This window comes from Calonectris borealis, chromosome 7, assembly GCF_964195595.1.
Source record: "Calonectris borealis chromosome 7, bCalBor7.hap1.2, whole genome shotgun sequence".
Taxonomy (NCBI): domain Eukaryota; kingdom Metazoa; phylum Chordata; class Aves; order Procellariiformes; family Procellariidae; genus Calonectris; species Calonectris borealis.
In genome coordinates this window covers 28,367,805-28,385,766 of record NC_134318.1, presented here as the reverse complement: position 1 = coordinate 28,385,766, position 17,962 = coordinate 28,367,805, and the positions used below count along the sequence as shown (strand labels likewise).

Genomic DNA, 17,962 nt, shown 5'->3' with positions numbered 1-17,962 from the left:
TACCTAACATTACTCTGGCTGCAATGCGTAAGTGGAAGTTAGAAAATCTCCAGTACAGCAGAGAGAGCAGAGAGGCTTGATTTTAAAACTGCTCAATCTGAAAGCCAAGACTTACACCTCAGCCTGCAAAGACCAAGGAGGGCTTGGACACCGCTGGGGTCCTCTGAGCACCAGCACCCCAGAGCCTTAGCCAGAGGCAGAGCACAGGCAGAGCAGCGCGGAGACATGCAGAAACACCAAAGAGCCAAGGACTGGACACGGCCAGTCCCTCCGCATGCCCAAACCAGGCTCTGCCCTTTCACCCAGGCACTTTCTGGGATAGCGCAGCCTGAACCCAAAGACTTTTCAACACAAGGAGACAGAGGCAGGATGCACTGCCCTGTGGCAGTGCCTGGGGACGGGCCACCCTGGGGGGCAACTGTGCTGCCCACCCAGCCCACACCAGCCTCCGCTCCCTGCGTGCTCGCTGAGCATTCTCAGGGTGCTCCAGGACTGGGGCTGGTGGCGGTCCCTGAGCAGGGCAGTGTCCCAGGGCCCCTTCATAGCCCTGCTCTGTCGGGGACTGGCCCTGTGTGCTCCCTGACAACTGTTCTCAGCATCCCCCCTTGCCTTTGTTCGGGTAAATGATGGCCTTTGCAAGCAAGATGGGAACGAACAGCAGGTAAAGCTTATTTGTAAGGACGCCGAGGCAACACTGCTATTTAACTTCATGCCATTTTTTCCCCTCTAAATCCCCTTCAGTTCCTCATGGAGATAAATTACAGTCTGCTGTGCCCAGAAAGCCGGATCCCCGCTGCTCAGCTGCTCACCCGCTGCCTCCATGCCCTTTCCTAGTGAAGCGAAACACCCTGCCCTGCCCCGTGCAGCAGAGCTTCGATAAGGACTGATGTGTCTGGGGAGCTGCCTGGCAGATTGGTTGCATTTCTGGACTGTGATTTGAAAGCAGAGATGCAGGGCGTGTTCTTTTGCAATTAATCCATAGGGTTTAATGCCAGAAAGCATTATCACGTTCATCCAGGCTGCTCTCCTCTGCCTCCCAGCACCCCAAATCTCACACTGCCATGAGAGGCAGCAAATTTTTATTTGCAACCTTCAAGTTACAGAACCCCCTTCTCATTTCTCCCTGGGAAGAGGAAAGTCATTAAAACAAGCAGTCCCTTTGCTATGTTGCTTGTGGATCATCCCACTCCCAGATGGGATGTCTGTGTTGCAGCAGGGTTCCTTAGACTGGATTTGCATAGTCTGGGTTTATATTTGGTTTCTAGCTTTGGATGGCTTATTCCACTCCCAGGGGGTTTGATGCGTCTTTTCCCTTTTGCAGGGTTTGGAGCTACACTAACTCAGTAACAACCTCAGAGAGTGCAAATGCTGAGAGGTAATTTATTAAATACAGCCAACATGAGTGATATTTCCCTGGGCACTGATTTATCAGGAGCGGGAAGGGGAAGGAGCAGACAGCGCAATCCCACTATCCATACTCCACTGCAAAGTGTCAGCTATTCGGCACACATGTGACTCCTGTCCTTGTGCTCAGCTCAGCTCTGCTTTCCCACCGAGGCAGAAATCCTAACTGCTGCACTCCCCAGACTCCCGCTTTTAAGAAGGCAGAGGGAAAACCTGCGACACGAAACCCTGCATTTGTACCCCCAAGCGGAGAAATGTGTCCCAGCCCTGTCGGTGCCAGCACAGAGTGGGCACGCACAGTGCCCGGGCGGTGACTGCAGGGGCTGGCAGAGAGGGGTCCGTGCCAGCAACGCCTGCAGCCAGCTGTGCTCCTGCGGTCCCCGCTCCGAGGGCCACCACTGCCCCGCTGCCCGGTGGGGCCAGCAGTTGCTTCGTTGGTGTGATGCATCCGTGGTCCTCATCGCCTGCCATTTCTGCCCTGAGGGACTCGGCTCCCCTCCCAGCAGCTCCGTAGCCCTCATCCCAGAGCCCTGACCCCAGCTGGAGTCAGCAGTGCCAGATAATAATCAGGGAAGCGCAGAAGCAAAGGCTGCAAGGTCATGCACCCCACAGCAGTATCTCTACAGCCCTCCATCAATCCTGACAGACGTGTACGCGGCTCCTTCAGGGACGGGGACTGACGCTCCCCAGTGCCCTATTCCAGCAAGTCACCACTCCTGCCTCAAGGACCATTTCCAAAACTCTGACCTGAACCCCTCTCGCTGCAGATGAACCCCATCCCTGCCTGCCCCAGCCACCACGGTGCGGAGCCCAGGCCACTCCCTTGCCCATGCAGGTCCCCGCTCCCAGCCCCATTCCTCCCAACAAGCCCCCAGCCCCAGCCCTCCCTCAGGGCCTCTCTGCCTTGCAGGGACAGGACCCGCTCAGCTCGTGCTCCCATCCCATATCTCTGCTGTTGGTGATTCCCTCCCACCAAACACCTTCCTTGAGTCACCAGGCAACAGCGTCCTTTTTGTCAGCCCATTCCTCCTGTTCACCAAGCCCACTTGGAAATCTCAGCCTGCCCTCCAGCCCTCCTGCATCTCTCCCAGCCCAGTGGCACCTGCAAATGTCATAAGCAGCTCATGTCCCATCACGCAGACTGCTAATGGAAACACGGACGAGGCTCAGACCCTGGACTGACCCCTGCGCTCAGCTCTGCAGGACAGAGCAGCTGCAACCTTTCATCCTATACTTTTATTGCATTTTTCAAGTCTCAAGATTTCACCCAGCTGCTTGAATGTAATTGAGTCCCAGCACAGGTTCGCTGAGCTGCCCAAGCCACGAAAGGCAGGGCAGAGCCTTCCCAATCCTGGGAGAGCTGGAGGGATGGAGGGATCCCATGGAGGGATGCTCACTGCATCTGCCAGCTCCCTGCGGCCCATGGGGGCATGGCTGGGTGCTAACCCCATCCCCTCCAAGGTGCAAGAGGGGTTCGGGGTGCTGCTGCCTGCTGCTCAGGGAGGGGCCACGGGACACCCACGCCCTGGGCTGACACAGCTATACAAGGGGCTCAGCACCTTCTCCTCACTTTCCTTTCCATCCCTGCCCTGACCAGACCCCTCAAGGAAGAACAAGGGTGCCCACAGGGTTCATCAAAGTCCCTTTAAGGGTACCATACACCCCAGGGCGAACGCCTTGCCCACCCCCCTCTACCAGATTCCTGGGTGATGTGCTCAAGAGCAGCTATGTGCTATTTGGGCTCATCTCAGAATAACTGCCCTTAGCTGAAAGGGAACCCAACCCCAAGCACGGTGTTGGCCCCCAGATTACAGGAGGTTCTGTAAGCTTTTACGAGATATTAAAGCAGGTTAGCATCACAATAAATTTTTAAGTGTTACAAACAGCATCGATTGTGCGAGTAACGGTGAGGATCCGGAAGGCTTTCTGCTATTCCTAACTTCTCTCTGGGGTTTTCATGCCACAGCCATTAGCTGCTCACAGTCAGGGAGTGCTTTACACTCGCGCAGCATCGTGGTGTGTCACCTCCAGGTTAAAAATAAATAAATAACCTCGCTCAATCCCAGTGTGAGAGAGAAAAGGCAGCAGGTCGGTTTTGTTTCATAAACGGGGAAACTGAGGCTCAGATTTACCTGTGTACCCTCAAAATTGGGCTTTTTGTGCCGTGCTGACTAGCCTGGTGAGGAGCATTGCTGCTCCCATGGCTCCTCTGCTTCCCAGGGCAGGGGAGGCAGCCCAGCCCTCAGGCTCCGTCCTGCCACTCAGCAGATCAAGGTCCAATCCACCCTGCATCTTCCTCTGGAAACCCCCTTTGCTCATCCCTCCTGCAGCAGCTCACAGCAGGGACAGGAGGACAAGTGCACCCACAGGGACAGGAGGACAAGTGCACCCAAACTGCTTGGTTATGGGTGCCTGCTCAACCCCAGACCAGCTGGGTCTCCTGGAGCATCCCAGTTTGGAGCTGGGGCTTCCTCCTACTAAGAAATATCCAGGGCCAGGAGCTTGCATCTCTCCCACTCTTGGTGCCCAGGGCTGCTCCTCGGCTGCATCGCTTGAAAAATTAATCTTCTCTTTTTTCTGATCTTCCTCCTCCTAGCAGCCTCTCTCCCCCACAGGACACTTGCCTCTGCTATTTTGAGCAGCAAACGCATCCAAAATGCACGCCAGGAAAGCAGACACTCAGCACAGCTTCAGAGCCTGGATGTGGCCGGGAGGCCTGAGACGGTCCTGGAGGGGACAGCCTGGCACCGACCCTGCACCAACGCCACGGAGAGGTTGCCCCCGTCCCACTTCATTCCCTTCCAGCTTCCAGCAGCGCCACGACCCTAATGACCAGGATGCAAACCATCCCCTCTCGCTGTCCACATTGCTAATTGCAGCCTGGCGCTGTACAGCAGGAAAACCTCCCCTCGCTGCTGCTGCCACTGCAGCCGTCCCTGGCTGTCCCCCGAGCGGGGACAGAGGACAGGGGCCAGCCACTGGAGCTGGCCTTGGAGCTACTCGTGCTGGAAGCCTGCTGGGGAGCAGTGATCTGGGTCTGACATCCCCCGGGATGGGGCCATTTGCTAACGCATAACTGGTTTTTACTGCGTTTCAGAAAAACACACACAGAAACATCGTTTTGCCTTTCAGGTTTTATGAAAGGTTATTTCGGTAGCAATAAAGATAAAGGGGATGCGTTCGCGGCACTAAGTACCTCTGGAGCGGGCAGGGAACCATGAAGGACTCAGATGCGAGACAAAGACAGGCTCCTTGGTTGCCCACCTCACCCTCCTGTGCATGCACACACGCACTCGTCCTGCTCCAGCGCTCGCCTCACCCGCCCACACCGGCTCCCTGGGGAGCAAACCAGAGCAAGGACGGAGGAAAAGCCCCTCTTAACATCGGCTCATGGGCTCGTACACCTTCTCCCGGATGGGACACCCTTTCCCTGCCCGCACCATCTTGGTGGCACCCCAAATCCCCTCTGTTCCCCCGGGCTGCGGGCTCTGCTCCCCTGCAGGGGTCTCTCGAGCATCCTTTGCATTTTATAGCTGCCTCGCTCTTCTGCTGGCCGGAGGTTCGGTAGGAAACAATGAAGTAGGGGAGCATGAAACTCAAAGCAAATGCACATCCCGTAATGAGCCAGCTAGATGGTTTCTGTGCGTGCGTGTGCACGGGGTGTTACCCTGCACCGGCACCGCTGCCGCCGTGCCGAGCACACAGCAGCAGCAGCAACGGCGTTTGAAGGTGCACACAAGAGACCCACAATTAAAGCCAGGAACAATTCCCCCTCCTTGCTCCCACCTCAAGCAGCGAGGAATTGCCAGCGGCACAATGCATCACCCCGGAGGAGCAGAGTGGCAGCACATTTAAGGCAAAAATATCTATTTTAAAGGATGCAATAAAACAGAGCCAGGGAAAGGTTTATAGGGAAGCAATTGCCGTGCGGGGTGAGAAGTGGCCACCAGAGGCCAATCAGCCTGGCTTTATTGCCTGTTACCAGTGACTTTTCCCAACCAGGGGACAATAGATCCTCCACTATCAGCCTCAGCTCCAGTCAATACAAACACGACATAGTTTTTTAAACTAATATTTTTCCAGCATGCAATTCCATGGAGAGCGAGAACGCAGCGTTACCATGGTGATATATAGACAGCATCTGCCTTGGACGTAGCTGAAGGGAGAAATTGGAATAGAATTGCAAATTTCCTCTGTCCGGGAAGGCTCCCAAGGAAGCCACCACAGCGGGCTGAGCGGGCTGAACAGGCTGCCTTCTCCAGCCAGCCCGCATCCTCCCCGTGCCCAGCACTGGCTCTCCCGAGAGCCGAGGGCAGCAAGGCCGGCCGAGCACTGCCCTGGCTGGAAATCGGTCCTGCATCCCACCCCCAAGCTCTGCAGAGCCTGCGCCCTCCCTCGCTGCCCCTGCAACCAGCCTGCTCAGCTGCAACACCAAAAACTTGCGCGGGCACCCCAGGAAAGGGAGCGGTTGACCCCCCCAAGGTGCTACCTAAGAATTAACGTTCCCCAAAGCACCCCAAGGAGACACAGCACAACGACTGGTGTCGAATACCCGAGCGCTGCTGCGATACACCGGCCTTGCCGCTGCAAGACATTTTGATTAACCGGCTAGAGGGAGGCGCGCGTGCGTGAATTAAACACGCACTGAACAAGAGCTCGTGCTGTGATTTTGGCAGGGGATGGTTAGGCAGTGTACGAGCGTGCCTCAGGTGTGGCCGCCCTGGCATCAAGCTCCTGTAGCCAAGGGCTGGAGCTCAGCACCCCTCCCTGCCGCCAACAAGCTGGGTGGAAGAGCCCGCAGACAGGGGAGACGGCAGCGCTGGCTGCAGTCTGGATGGGGCCCATTTCAGCACAGGCGAATCCCAAGTTGGGGATCAAGGCAAATGGGAGCCCCATGCAATGCTGAGGCCAGGGATCCTGGGAGGGAGAAGAGGGAGCCAAGGGGAAGCAGTGATGGGGACCCCCAAACCCAGCTCTGCTGCCCCCCACATTGGGGGAGAGGGGCACAGCACAGCCGACAGTGAGATGGGGTGCATTCAGCCCATCAGAGAGGAGGCGAAAGGGGTGAGTGGGGCAATTCTCAGCTGTCAGCTGAAAACTTCAAAAGCAGGAGCGAGTGCAACGCCATGAGGCTCAATTCAAACCCCACGAGCAAAGAGCTGGGCTGGAAGCAGCCATTTGACAGCAGCAAATTTGCACTGATCCTGCTGGCACAGGGAGAGTGACCCAGCTCCCCCACAGGGCAGTCGCTTCTTCAGAGGCGCTTTCAAGGCAAGAAAGAAAGAAAAGCAAGCAAACGGGGAAGGGAACCGTGCCCTTCTCCCACAGCTCTCCTCTGGCAGTTGAGACCTGAGGGACTCCTGGGAGCAGATAATACGGTAGTGCTGGAGGATTATCGCCCCGTCCAGCCTATGATGCTTCCTGCTCTATCATGCTTGCCAGCGGCGTAGACAGGAGCACAGGCAGCCGTGCAAAGCACCCAGAGATTTTGTTGCTTCCCCCCTTGTTGCAGCATAAGCCTCCCCGCTCGGTGCCTGCTCCAGGCGGGGTGAGAGGGAGGCACCGCTTGACGGTTACATCGGGTTGCAGACTAGAAGGCCACTTAGGGAGCAATGTGCTGTGCCCTGGTGCAAGAAAAGAAGGGTCCTGTGTCCCCCCATGCAGCCACCACTCATGCTCCTTCCTGGACACGACTCCAGCCCTTACCCTGCACCAACAGCATGGCACTGCCACTGGGCAGACATCACGGGAAACCTTCAAGCAGCAGACAAGACTATTTCTCCCCAGCCCGTGATTCCCCAAAGTTGCAGTGACTCTGTGAGGCAAATTCCCTCTTCTTCAAAGGAAAAGGGTGTGTTTCAAAAGCGAAGGAGCTCAGACTTTACCACAGGACACTGCTGTTTGAGTCCCCATGACGGCTTTGGCAGTGCCAGCACACATGGCTGCAGTAGCAGCACTACCCTGTCCAGAGGTTTGACCCGTGCCACCATGGGTCTTAGCCAGTTGGGAGGCTGGAAAAAGCCTGGAGCCTCCAAACACCACGCTGGGCTGCCCTGCAAGGCTGTGGGCATGCAACAGGCAGGCAACACAACAGCAGAGACACCACTGCTCAGCAGCACTGTAGGACGCATGGCGAGGTCGGCATGGCTCACGCTGCGTGCCCCGGGGTTTGGGAAAAGAAGCAGGCAGTGGAGGGCACCAGTAAGGAGTTGCTGGCTTCCCAAAGAAAACTAGCCCTTGGAGACAGCGAGTCCCGAGCACAGACCCTGCCGTTGCTAGCTGACCCCGCTCCATCAAGCGGTGAGAAGTTGGAGCCTGTGAGGTTGCAGCCTCTTTACAGGGAACTCGAACTCACTTATGATCTGTAACAGCAGGAATTCACTGCTCGGAGATAGACCTGCTCTGCACAGACACCCTCAAGCACCTGCAAGGGCGTGCAACAGAGTGGGAAGTAGTTATCCAGCAGACAACACCCACGAGAGAGCAGCATGTCTAGCGCAACCCAGCCAGCTGATCCAGCACCAGCAGCTGCATGAATATACAGAAAACCCAATGTTGCCGAGCAGCGACTGCCACGGAGGACTGGGTCAGTGGAGGCAGAACAGGACACAGCAAGCAGGACCCGCTGCCAGAGCGGAGGCGAGATGCCCTGCAGGGCAGGAGCAAGACACCCACCCAAGGGCATCCTCCGTCGGCCCACTCCAGCATTGTCTTGTCTGAGTGGTAGAGGCAGGGGCTCGCTGCCTGGTGGGTAGAGGCAGGGGCTCGCTGCCTGCATTCCTCCAGCACCCTGCACCCGGGTGCGTGGAGAGCAGATGCTGCGGAGCCCACTGAGCTCCCCGAGGGGCGGAAAGGGCTGGTGCAGGCAGGAGCGGCTGTGCGCAAACCTTCCCCTCCGCGCTGGGCACGAAGGAAAGGAGGATCCTGCCTCGGAGCTCACAAACTGGCTTTATGGGACTGCAGCTCACAGCAGCCTGGTTGCTGTGCTGGGTAATAATCATTTGTATGAGGGTAATTACGGTGGGAGAAGAGAAAACTCCACTGAAGCAGCGTCCCGCAGAGCTCCCAGCGCCGCACGCTGGGTGCAGCCCTGGCGGCTGCCAGGCTGCCTGCAGTCCTGCCTGCGGGGTCTCTCCCCAGCTGCAGGCAAAGGGCACATTCACACTCCAGTAACCGGAGGCAGCACAGCACAGGGGCAGGAGGAGCCCCGGGTGCGTGGCTGTCCCGGGACGCATCCTGCCCTGAGGAGGCGGCAGCCCGACGCTTCCCTGCGCTGCAAGGGGGATGTCGGGGCAGGCTGGCCCCACGGCTGGAGCTGTGGGGAGGGCTCCTGTACTACCAGGCTTCACCGCAGCCCCTGGAACGGGGCACCCGCTGCCCCCAGTGGAGGGGAGAGGCTGGGGACAGCCCTGCTCTCCTGCCGAGACTGGGGACACCTTCACGCTGGGAACCTGCCACCAGCAGCGGGTTGGACACATTCAGCTCATGTCCCGCTCCCCGGAGCGGGGACCCGCTGCAGCCGCACAGAGACCTGCCCAGCCGGGCGCAGCGGCCAAGGGACTGCTCAGGGGAGCTCAGCGGGCGCTGCAGGATCCCCGCAGCCGGCTGGACTGTGACTATGCTCCATGGAAGAAAAGCGTCCCTTATGGGGTCCAGCCGAGAGAGACAGGGACCGGCCCCGGCGCCCCTGGGGATGTGGCAGGGGCTTTGATGAGCAGGGAGATGCGGACACAGGGGACTGGCAGGGCTGGGTGAGCTGTGTGCACGGCTGTAGGCTGGTCACTCCACGGGGGCCCAAGAGGAGATCAGGGGAACGGGGCTGATCCGCAGCACAACTTCCCCAGGAGGGCTCCCCGGGGACAAAGCGGTGCCCAGCACGGGTGGGAGCTCGGGGTAGAGGGGACCTGCAGGCAACCCCTCCGGCTGTGTGGGTGCCTCATGACAAGTCACAGCAGGAGCGGCCACACGCCTGCATGTGGGTGCCATGGGGCGTGTAGCCCCACACATGCAGCCCATTCCAGGCTGCCCCAGTGCAAATGTCCCCCTGGAGCAACTCACCCCCTCAGGCACAGCTGTAATTCCAACCCCGCTCTGCGTGCTTGCATACACACTGGCACACGCAGGCTCTTGCACATGCAGGACCCCTTGCACATCCCTCCCATAGACGAAGGGTTGCACACGCACCCTACCCCAGCAGGCTCTTGCACACACATCGTTCCCCACCTCGACAGGCTATTGCACCCCCCTCATGGAGGGGATGATGCACATGCACCCACCCGACAGGCTCTTGCACACGCATCCCCCGGACAGGCACTTTTACACACAGACCACCCCCCCGCTGAACGGGACGCTGCGCCCACCCCACCAGGTTCTTGCACACGCACCTTTTGGGCAGGCGTTTGCACGTGCCCCCCCGGGCATTTGCACAAGTACTCCCCTTAACAGACATATGCACCCCCCTTATATAGGCACTTGCGCACCCCCCCCCAGGCAGGCTGTTGCACACACACCCCACGGACAGAATCCTGCACATGCATCCCCCGACGGGCTCCTGCACACACTCCTGACAGGCTCTTAAACGTGTATCCCCCCCACTGGGCTCTAGCACGCACTCCCCACACGCTTTTGAACGCGCACCTCCCCAGGACAAGCACTTGGCCCCAGCACCCTGCCGGGCTCTCACGAACGCCCGCACCCCGACACGGGCCGTTGCGCACCCACCCGCGACGGCCGCTCCCACCCGCGCCGGGCCGGACAAAGCCCGGCGGTACTCACAGGCGCTCGGTGCCGCGGGGGATGCTCTTGGGCACGGCGCGCAGGGCCGTGCCGTGGCAGTCCACCGTGGTGCCGCTGCAGGCGCAGAGCGGCGGGCAGGCGGCGGCGCGGCCCCGGCACAGCGCGGCGAACGCCAGCAGCCAGGCGGCGGCCCGCAGCCCCGCCGGGACCCCCGCCGCCTCCCCGGGGGTCGGGGCCGCCATGGCAGCGGGCAGCGGGGTTAAGCGGCGGGGCCGCTGCGCATCACCGGGGAGCGGGGTTAGGCTGGGCTCGGCACGGCTTGGCACGGCTCGGCTCCGGGGCGAGAGCCCCCGTCGGCGCACACCCGCCCGCCCTCACTGCCGCCCCATCCCGCAGCCCAGGCACAGCCTCCGCGCTGGCTCCTCCCTCCCGCCCTGCCCGCCCCGACGGGCCCCCCCGCCGCCGCCCCTCCCCGCGCCCCGGCACCGGCGGGGGTGGGAGCGGTTCCTGGCCAGGCAGGGCACCGGCACCCGCAGCCGTCGGGGCTCTGCACCGCCCCGGCCGTGCAGCAAGGTGGGCTCCGGCTCGGTCCCCCCACCCGGGACAGCGGGATTGGCCCGCGGGGCAGCCGACCTCCCCGTGAGATGCTGCGGGATGCCGGGGTGCAGCAAGGCGAGCGGGCAGAGGCACCTCGGGGGCTGGCAGAGACCGGAGAAGCAGCCTGCGAACCGAGCGGCGGCACGCAGGGCATTCCCACCTCCCCTGTGGGGGTGCCAAAAGCTTTCGCATCCCCCGGTGTGCTCCAGGCACCCCTGGCCTGTCTCCCACCCGGCAGCCCGGAGCCCCATCCCCATCATCCAGAGCCCATGTGAGGCGCAGGGACCCGGCAGCCCACGGGGACCACACGGCAGGCTGGTGCTCATCAGCCAGGATGGGACCCGCTCTGCTCGTGGGAACCCAGTGGCCAAGGACCCCAGCACGCAGGGGGGACTTGGGCATGCATCTCCACTTTGCTCTTGGCCCCACACACAGACAGCAAATCTTAAAGTCCTGGCTGTGGCATTATCTATGTCCTTTCCCACTCCAGGGGGAAATCTTAAGAAATAAAGTAACCGCAATATCTTTGTGGCCAATCCACCAGGAAGAAAGAGGCAATATATACCTCTTTCAATGCAAAAAGAAGTGAAGCTGAGAAATCCTATGAGCTTGGCCCCAAATGGTTGACACCTCAGAAATAGGAGCATTGCATTCAATTTATTACCTTCCATTTTCTTCCCTGAGGTCTGCAAATGCAAAGCAGGAGGGTGTAACCAGGAGGGCTGGTCACCTGTTTTATTAATGACACCTGAAAGACTTGTAACCCCATGGCTCCAAGAGCTGAGTCCTTAAGAAAAACAACAGGCATTTTGAGATGCCCAACAGAGCCCTGGCTGCTGGCAGCAACCACTGCATATGTCCTCCTCGGAGAGGAAACCCATGGAAGGAGGGGAGGTGGGAGCCTGTCACGTTGCTCCAGCAGCTGGAGGAGAGGTGTGTGAGAATGGACACCTCACCACACACTCCCCAGTCAGCAGGATATTTGCAGGGACTGTGGCAGGTCCCAGGGGCAGGAGTGCCTCTTAAATCAATGCTTTCTGCATATGGAGCTCCACAACCTCCTTAATCAGGGCGAGAGGGAGGTGTCTGCACGGGGTCTCACTCCAGTGAGGGCCACCTCACACACACACAGGGTTGCACCAGCTTGGCCCAGATGAGCAGCCCTTTCCCATCCCGAATGCAGGCTCCCATCATCTGTCTGCATTTTCGTGACATCTCCTTCCTCTGGCCCCAATCCCGGGAGGAAGCTGTGCCTGAGATGGATGAAAGGGGTTTGTTCCTCGTTGCTACCCAGCAGCCCTGACTGCGAGGAAGATGAGCTGCTTCCCAGGACTCTGGGAGCCGACCCCTCGCTGGCACGGTTTCAGCAGAGGTGGCCCTGCAGCCCGCCCTGGGGCTCCCGGGGACACCCTGGTGGCAGTGGCACCACAGAGCATCTGAAGGGGCCCAGTGCCGAACACTTCAGCTGGATTTCTGGGGGTGAAGGTTGTTTCCTAGCGGCTCGGCGCTCCCCAAAGCTGGCTGCTACTGGTGTGATGCCGGTGACCCCCTTCTTTCCCTCCCGAACTCCCCCTCACCCCTTGGCCGGCAAAGCAGAGCCGGGTCTTCCTAACCTGCCCTTTACCTCTGACGCTGGCAGGAAGGCAGGAGCGGGAGAGGGATCTTGTTTCTTCCCTTTTGCAGGCACTTGCCCCAGGCAAATCCTCGTGATCTGCAGAATAAATAGGCTCCCTCCGTCTCTGTGTCCAGCTGCAGCAACACTGGGTCGCTTTACAGCCGGGCCGTGGTCTCGGCAGACGGAGTAGCTGGCGGGGGCCTGCCTGGAGGCCACCATCACCTGCCCCAGTTCCAGTGGGAGTATGGGGCTGGGATGCTGAAAACGCCATTTCAGGCCAACATCCACATTTTCTCCTGTGGATACTTCAACTCCTGCTCTCCTGTGGGAGCTTATTGCCACCGCCTGCCACGCAGCCAGCGCCCCATGCCCCGGCACCACGGAGCATCCCACTGAGCTGGGCTGCCAGCCGTGGCCGACCCCTCTGCAAAAGCAACCCCCTTCCAGGGCTGCCAACATGGCAAGGACCGAGCGAGCCTGGCGAGGCGGGAGGGCAAGGTGGGGGGACGGGCTGTGCACTGAGACCCCACCTCCCACACCTCTGCCCCTGGTGCATTTGGGTGATCCCAAATTGCCCAGGCACCCTGTATGGGGCGGCGTGAGACTCAGAGAGCAGCAGCTGCCCGGGAAAGGCCCAGGATGCCTCTGAATATGGATGAGGAGCAGGGAGAAAAATAAAACCCAAACTTTTCTTTATCGGGGGAGGCCTGGTCCTGCCGTCTGCCACTGGGATTTGGGCCAAACTGCATGATAGAGAGAGAGACCATCTGGATTGTCTGATGGGCTCTGGGTTTGGTTAAAATGAAGCAGAAGCTTTTTTTGCAGGAGAGGAGTTTTCATAGGAAGATCCAGGGAAGGATTCCAGGGTACGCGCCAGACCTGTCGTGCAAAGAAATGCGAAGCAGCTACAAAGCTTCAAACAAAAATTGCTGCCAGTTTTAAGCCAAGCCCCCCAAGGCAGCATCCGGGCACTTCCACCCACCCCGGGACAGGCTGCAGCCCGCCCCCGTTAGCTCTCCCGCGGTCTGGGCTGGTGCTGGGTCCCTGCCGGAGCCACCGGCGGCCGTTAGCACCTTCCAGCACGCCTGGGCTTCAAGGCAGCCATGCTGCACCGCTGCACCCTGCGTCTCGGCACGCAGGGGAGGAGGCGGCATGTCCCAGCCCGTGCTTTCTGCAGCATTTATGCTATGCTTCGAAGCCATGCCACGGCTGTCACTAGCGCACAGCAGTGCTCAGCCCTTCTCAGGGTAGGACCAAGCACTGGTGCAGAGCAGAAGCGTTTAAAAAGCAGGCAATAGCGTGCATGCACGGTGCCCGCTCCAACTCCCCTGCCGAGGAGCATTGCCAACAGCAGGATCCGGCTCCCCTTGCACCAGGGCTGTGCTTCGAACCCTTCCTCCCACCAGCAACACCGCTAAAACACACCTGGTTTGGGAGCGGTGGCCACAAGACCCAGCTGGAGATGTGCCAGGGCAGAGTGGCCGTGACCTCCAGCTGCCCGGCATCCCCCAGAGACCCTGCGTGGGGTGGGCTGCCGGGCTGCCCCTTCACTTGCTGGGGCCACATCTGTCACGCCTGGCCGGCTCGGCTCGTGCTGGGAGGCCAGGCTGCCTTTGTCCCGCCGGACACGCTCAGCTTCTGAGAGTGAGGCATTGTGTGGGAGCGGGCCGGCGTGTCGGCCCCGTTAGGGCACCTGTTGGGCTTGTGCAGCACGACAATGCCCTTGATGGGTCTATTATGGAGTGGTGCGGGCAGCCGGGGGCCGTCTGGGATCACAGTAAATCTCGCCCAGTTAGCAGCAGCGGCAGGCAGGGCTGGGATGCGCTCTTTCTGGCATCTCTCCAGGGACAAGCCCTACCTCACTGGCAAACAGCAAAAGCATCGCCCTGCAAATGTGGCCAGCATCGCACTGTGAACGTGGCCAGCATCGCCCTGCAGACTGCCAGCATCGCCCTGCAAACGCTGCCAGTGTTGCCCTGCGAACATGGCCAGCATCACTCTCTAGACACCGCCAACATTGCCCTGCAAACGCTGCCAGCATTGCCCTGTGAACACAGCCAGCATCACCCTCTGAATACTGCCAGCATCGCCCTGCAAACGCTGCCAGTGTTGCTCTGCGAACACCGCCAGCATCACCCTCTGAACATGGCCAGCATCATCCTGTGCCAGCACCACCCTGCAAACACAGCCTGCGTCGCTCTGTGAACGTGGCCCCACTGACTGCAGGAAAGGGGGGCAGCTCTGCTGCCTGGGGACCTCCCCACTGGGGACCGAGTGAAGGGAACAGCATCCATCGGGTCCTCTGGGATGATGTGGGAGATGCTGAGGCTCCCAAGCAGGTGGATTTGGCCCCAGCCTCACACAACAGGGACTGTCCGAGCAGGGGGGAGCCCAGCCTGTCCCGCTGCCTTGAACAATTGCAGAACAGCAGGAGGGGGACAGCCTGCAAGGCACCACGTCCCTGCTTCACGGCGTGGCTGAGCAGAGGGGCTGAGCCCGGCACCCTGGGTTCCCAAAACCAGCTCTAGTCCACAAGGAAAACATTTGCGCTGAGCAGCCCAGATGCAGATGGAGAGATGCTGTTCCCAGCGCGGCTGGACACACCAACTGCCTGGGAGCTCTGCGGCACAGCACAAGCTGGTTTGAATAAACCACATGCGAGGAGGTGTTTGTGAAGCGCCTCGCACATGGAAACGCTATTGTTGGTGCAGCGTGGGATCGGGGACTTGGGGGTCCCCAGATGTAGCAATTGTTCCACATCCGTGCTGCGCGTACACACACACACTTTTCCCCGCTCGCTCTGCCTGGAGCCACTCATTAACCCTCCTCAATGAAGATGCATTGGAGGGATAATTTACTGTTTAATAGACTAACTTTCCATTTGCTGTTGCCAAGCGCATCCAACATATTTCTCCACGGTGCCATAAACTGCAGCTCCTCTGCTATAAAACCCTGCCTCCCAGTAGGAGCAGGTGGGTTTTCAGGATTCAGCTGATGACCTTGGCCATGGGGCGAGCAGAGACACTGGGCTTTGTTTTTGGAGGAACAGGGCTTGTTCCCACCAACCCCTTCTGCCTTATTGCAATCCCTGTTGCACTGACATCCCTGAGCTGGGAAGCCATCTAACCTGAGAAATAAGGAGCGTCTCAGCCTGATGAATGAGGGAGGCAGCGGCTCTGTCCTGATTTTATTAGTGAAGATGCTCTGGGTGCAGACGAGCTTGCCTCTGCTCCATATTCATGGCTAGCTGGCAGCCGATCCCACGCTGGGCTGTAATCAATAAGCTGCATGCCCGCTTGGGCTCATTGTGCTTCCACAGTCACGGGCAGCTTTTCTGCGCCTTGCCGGTCCCACAGTTGTGAGTGCGTGTCTCCGCAGCCTCGCTCCTCCTCCCCCAGCCCTTAGAGAGCTACAAGCTACTGCTGGCTGGAAGAAAGTCAGATCCTGCGCAACGTGGGATGGGGGACCTGGTGCCAGCCCCACTTTTCTTCCATTACCCAAATTCCCACAGTAGAGAGGAGGCACTTTCAGGATGCAGGTGCTGCAGAAAGGAGAAACAGCCCTAGAGGCATGAGCCCGAGTGACTGGCTACCAAGGTCTGGCTCTGAAAGAGGGTGCCAGTAGCCAAAAATAACCTGAAAAGGAGAGGGAAAGGGTTTAGCTTGCCTTGTGACAGCTCTGCTTAGCCCCATATGTGGGCAGGGACTCTCACTGGAGCTGGAAGACCATGCTAGGAGCTACCTGCAGAGCTGATTTTTGTCCTCTGTAAGAGGGCATCCCACCCCAGCCCCTTCCAAGGGGCACAGCCTTCTCTGTGCTCTTGTTCACCTTATTTATAACCCCAGCTTCCCACCCCTTCCATTCCCCAAATGCAGCCAGGGAGGAAGAACCAGGCATCGCCAAGCCTGGCCCCCCCGGCACATCTGGCCCCCCCAGCACTGAGGGATGGGCAGGGGGTCCGGTCCCAGAGCACGTGCTGCCAGCCCCCTCTTGCGCTGCTGCTGCAGAACGACCTTGGCGAGGCACAATGGAATCGGAGGCTTTTGTGCAAGAGGTTGCTGAGATCCTGCTCCCCTGGGGCCGCCTGCCTGTCCTCCTGCCCCAGGAGAGCAAGGCTTAAGCTTTGTAAACGAAAAGCTTGGAAGAAACAAACCCTAAAACAACCTCAGGCCAACACAGACACTCCCACATCATAGACCTGTGCATCCACCCAGTTACACACAGCCACGATGGCTAAGGCGGGTTTGCACCTCCATTCATCCCAATTCTCAGCCCCAGCAGCACAGGAACTTCAGCCAGAAGCAGAGGATGAAGTGGGACCCAGTCCTCTTCTCTGGTGCAGAAGGAGCCAGGCTTAAAATCATGTAAGGCACCCCACGGGAGGGCTGGGTGTGCATTTGTCAATCCTTCCCAGCAGCAAAGCAGGGGAGGCTGGTTTAGCCTGGGAGAGGAGCCTGGTTTAATCCGGGAGAGGTGGGACTGAGGAGGAGAGCACAGTAATGCCCACTCCAGCTGGGACTCAGCAGGGAAAGAAAAGCTCTGTTCCTCCCAACCCAGAATGAAATCAGCATCTCAAAGATTGGTGCTGGGAAGTATCTGAACCTCTCCCCGTGATGTAGAGCTGGGGACAGCTTCTCCTTGCATCAAGACACAGGAGCCCAGAAACAACCCCATCGCATACCTCATGCGTGGGCACTTCTCAGGAACAAAGCTGCTCTGGAGCAGGATGGGGCTGGAGAGCTGGTGCCAGTGGTGATCCCACCCTGGTCCACTGCACAAGCGGGAGGTCAGTGTGGGACCCAGCACAGAGATCTTGGCATCTACGTGCCTGCACAATTTATGAGCTACAGCATGAAACCCTCGCTGAAGGGATGAGCAAACAGAACTAAACATGGTAATTTATTCACTCCATGAAAAAATATTAGTTAATCCAAGCCAATGAGATTGTAAAGCATGATAACTGGTCTGGCTGGTGCCAACATCTATCGCTAGCAGTACTCATGTTTTTTGTCTACGCTGTTGCCCTAGGCAGTGAGATGCAGCAGCAGCATGACAGCTCACAGCCACACATGATAATTTAAGAGAGAAAAAATATCTTATTTCAACTCCGAACCAGGGCAGAACAGTTTAAAAAAAAAAATCAAGACAACTTGCAAAAATTGATTTAGATAGCAGTGACACTCTGCAGAACTTATTTGCAAGTCTGTGCTATGCAATTTGAGATAAAAACTGTTTAATGAAATGAAGGATGAGCGCTGCTTGTTTGCTTTGTAACGCCACTGCTGCGCAGGAATACCAACAGGCCAAAGCAAACACGCTGAAAGCTGAGCGATCCCCCTCTAAATATGTACCTTCACCCAGTGTTTGGTCCCAATGACTGCTGCCCCTTCACTTGCAGCCAAGCGTTAAGTGCTTGAGTTGTAGCTTCAGGGACTAAAAGCTATTCATTTTTTAAAATATGTAAACCATATAAAGCTGTCACTTTGAATCACAGCTTATCAGGGAGGTGATATTTGGGTTTGCAGTATTCAAAATAGCTATTGTGAGTTTTTGCATTTCTTTGTTCAACATTTTCAAGAACAGAAACGTCTCTCTGGACTCCCATGCCCA

General features: G+C 58.6%; 1 protein-coding gene across 1 annotated transcript in view; it reads right to left on the bottom strand.

The window, feature by feature from the left end:
• The window catches only part of SLIT1 (slit guidance ligand 1), a 64,722-nt gene extending 54,340 nt beyond the window's left edge, over positions 1–10,382 (bottom strand). The window contains exon 1 of the mRNA XM_075155469.1: positions 10,180–10,382. Within this exon, the coding sequence (XP_075011570.1) occupies positions 10,180–10,382 (203 nt within the window). The remainder of the gene's footprint in view (positions 1–10,179) is intronic.
• Between the last annotated feature and the right edge of the window lie 7,580 nt (positions 10,383–17,962).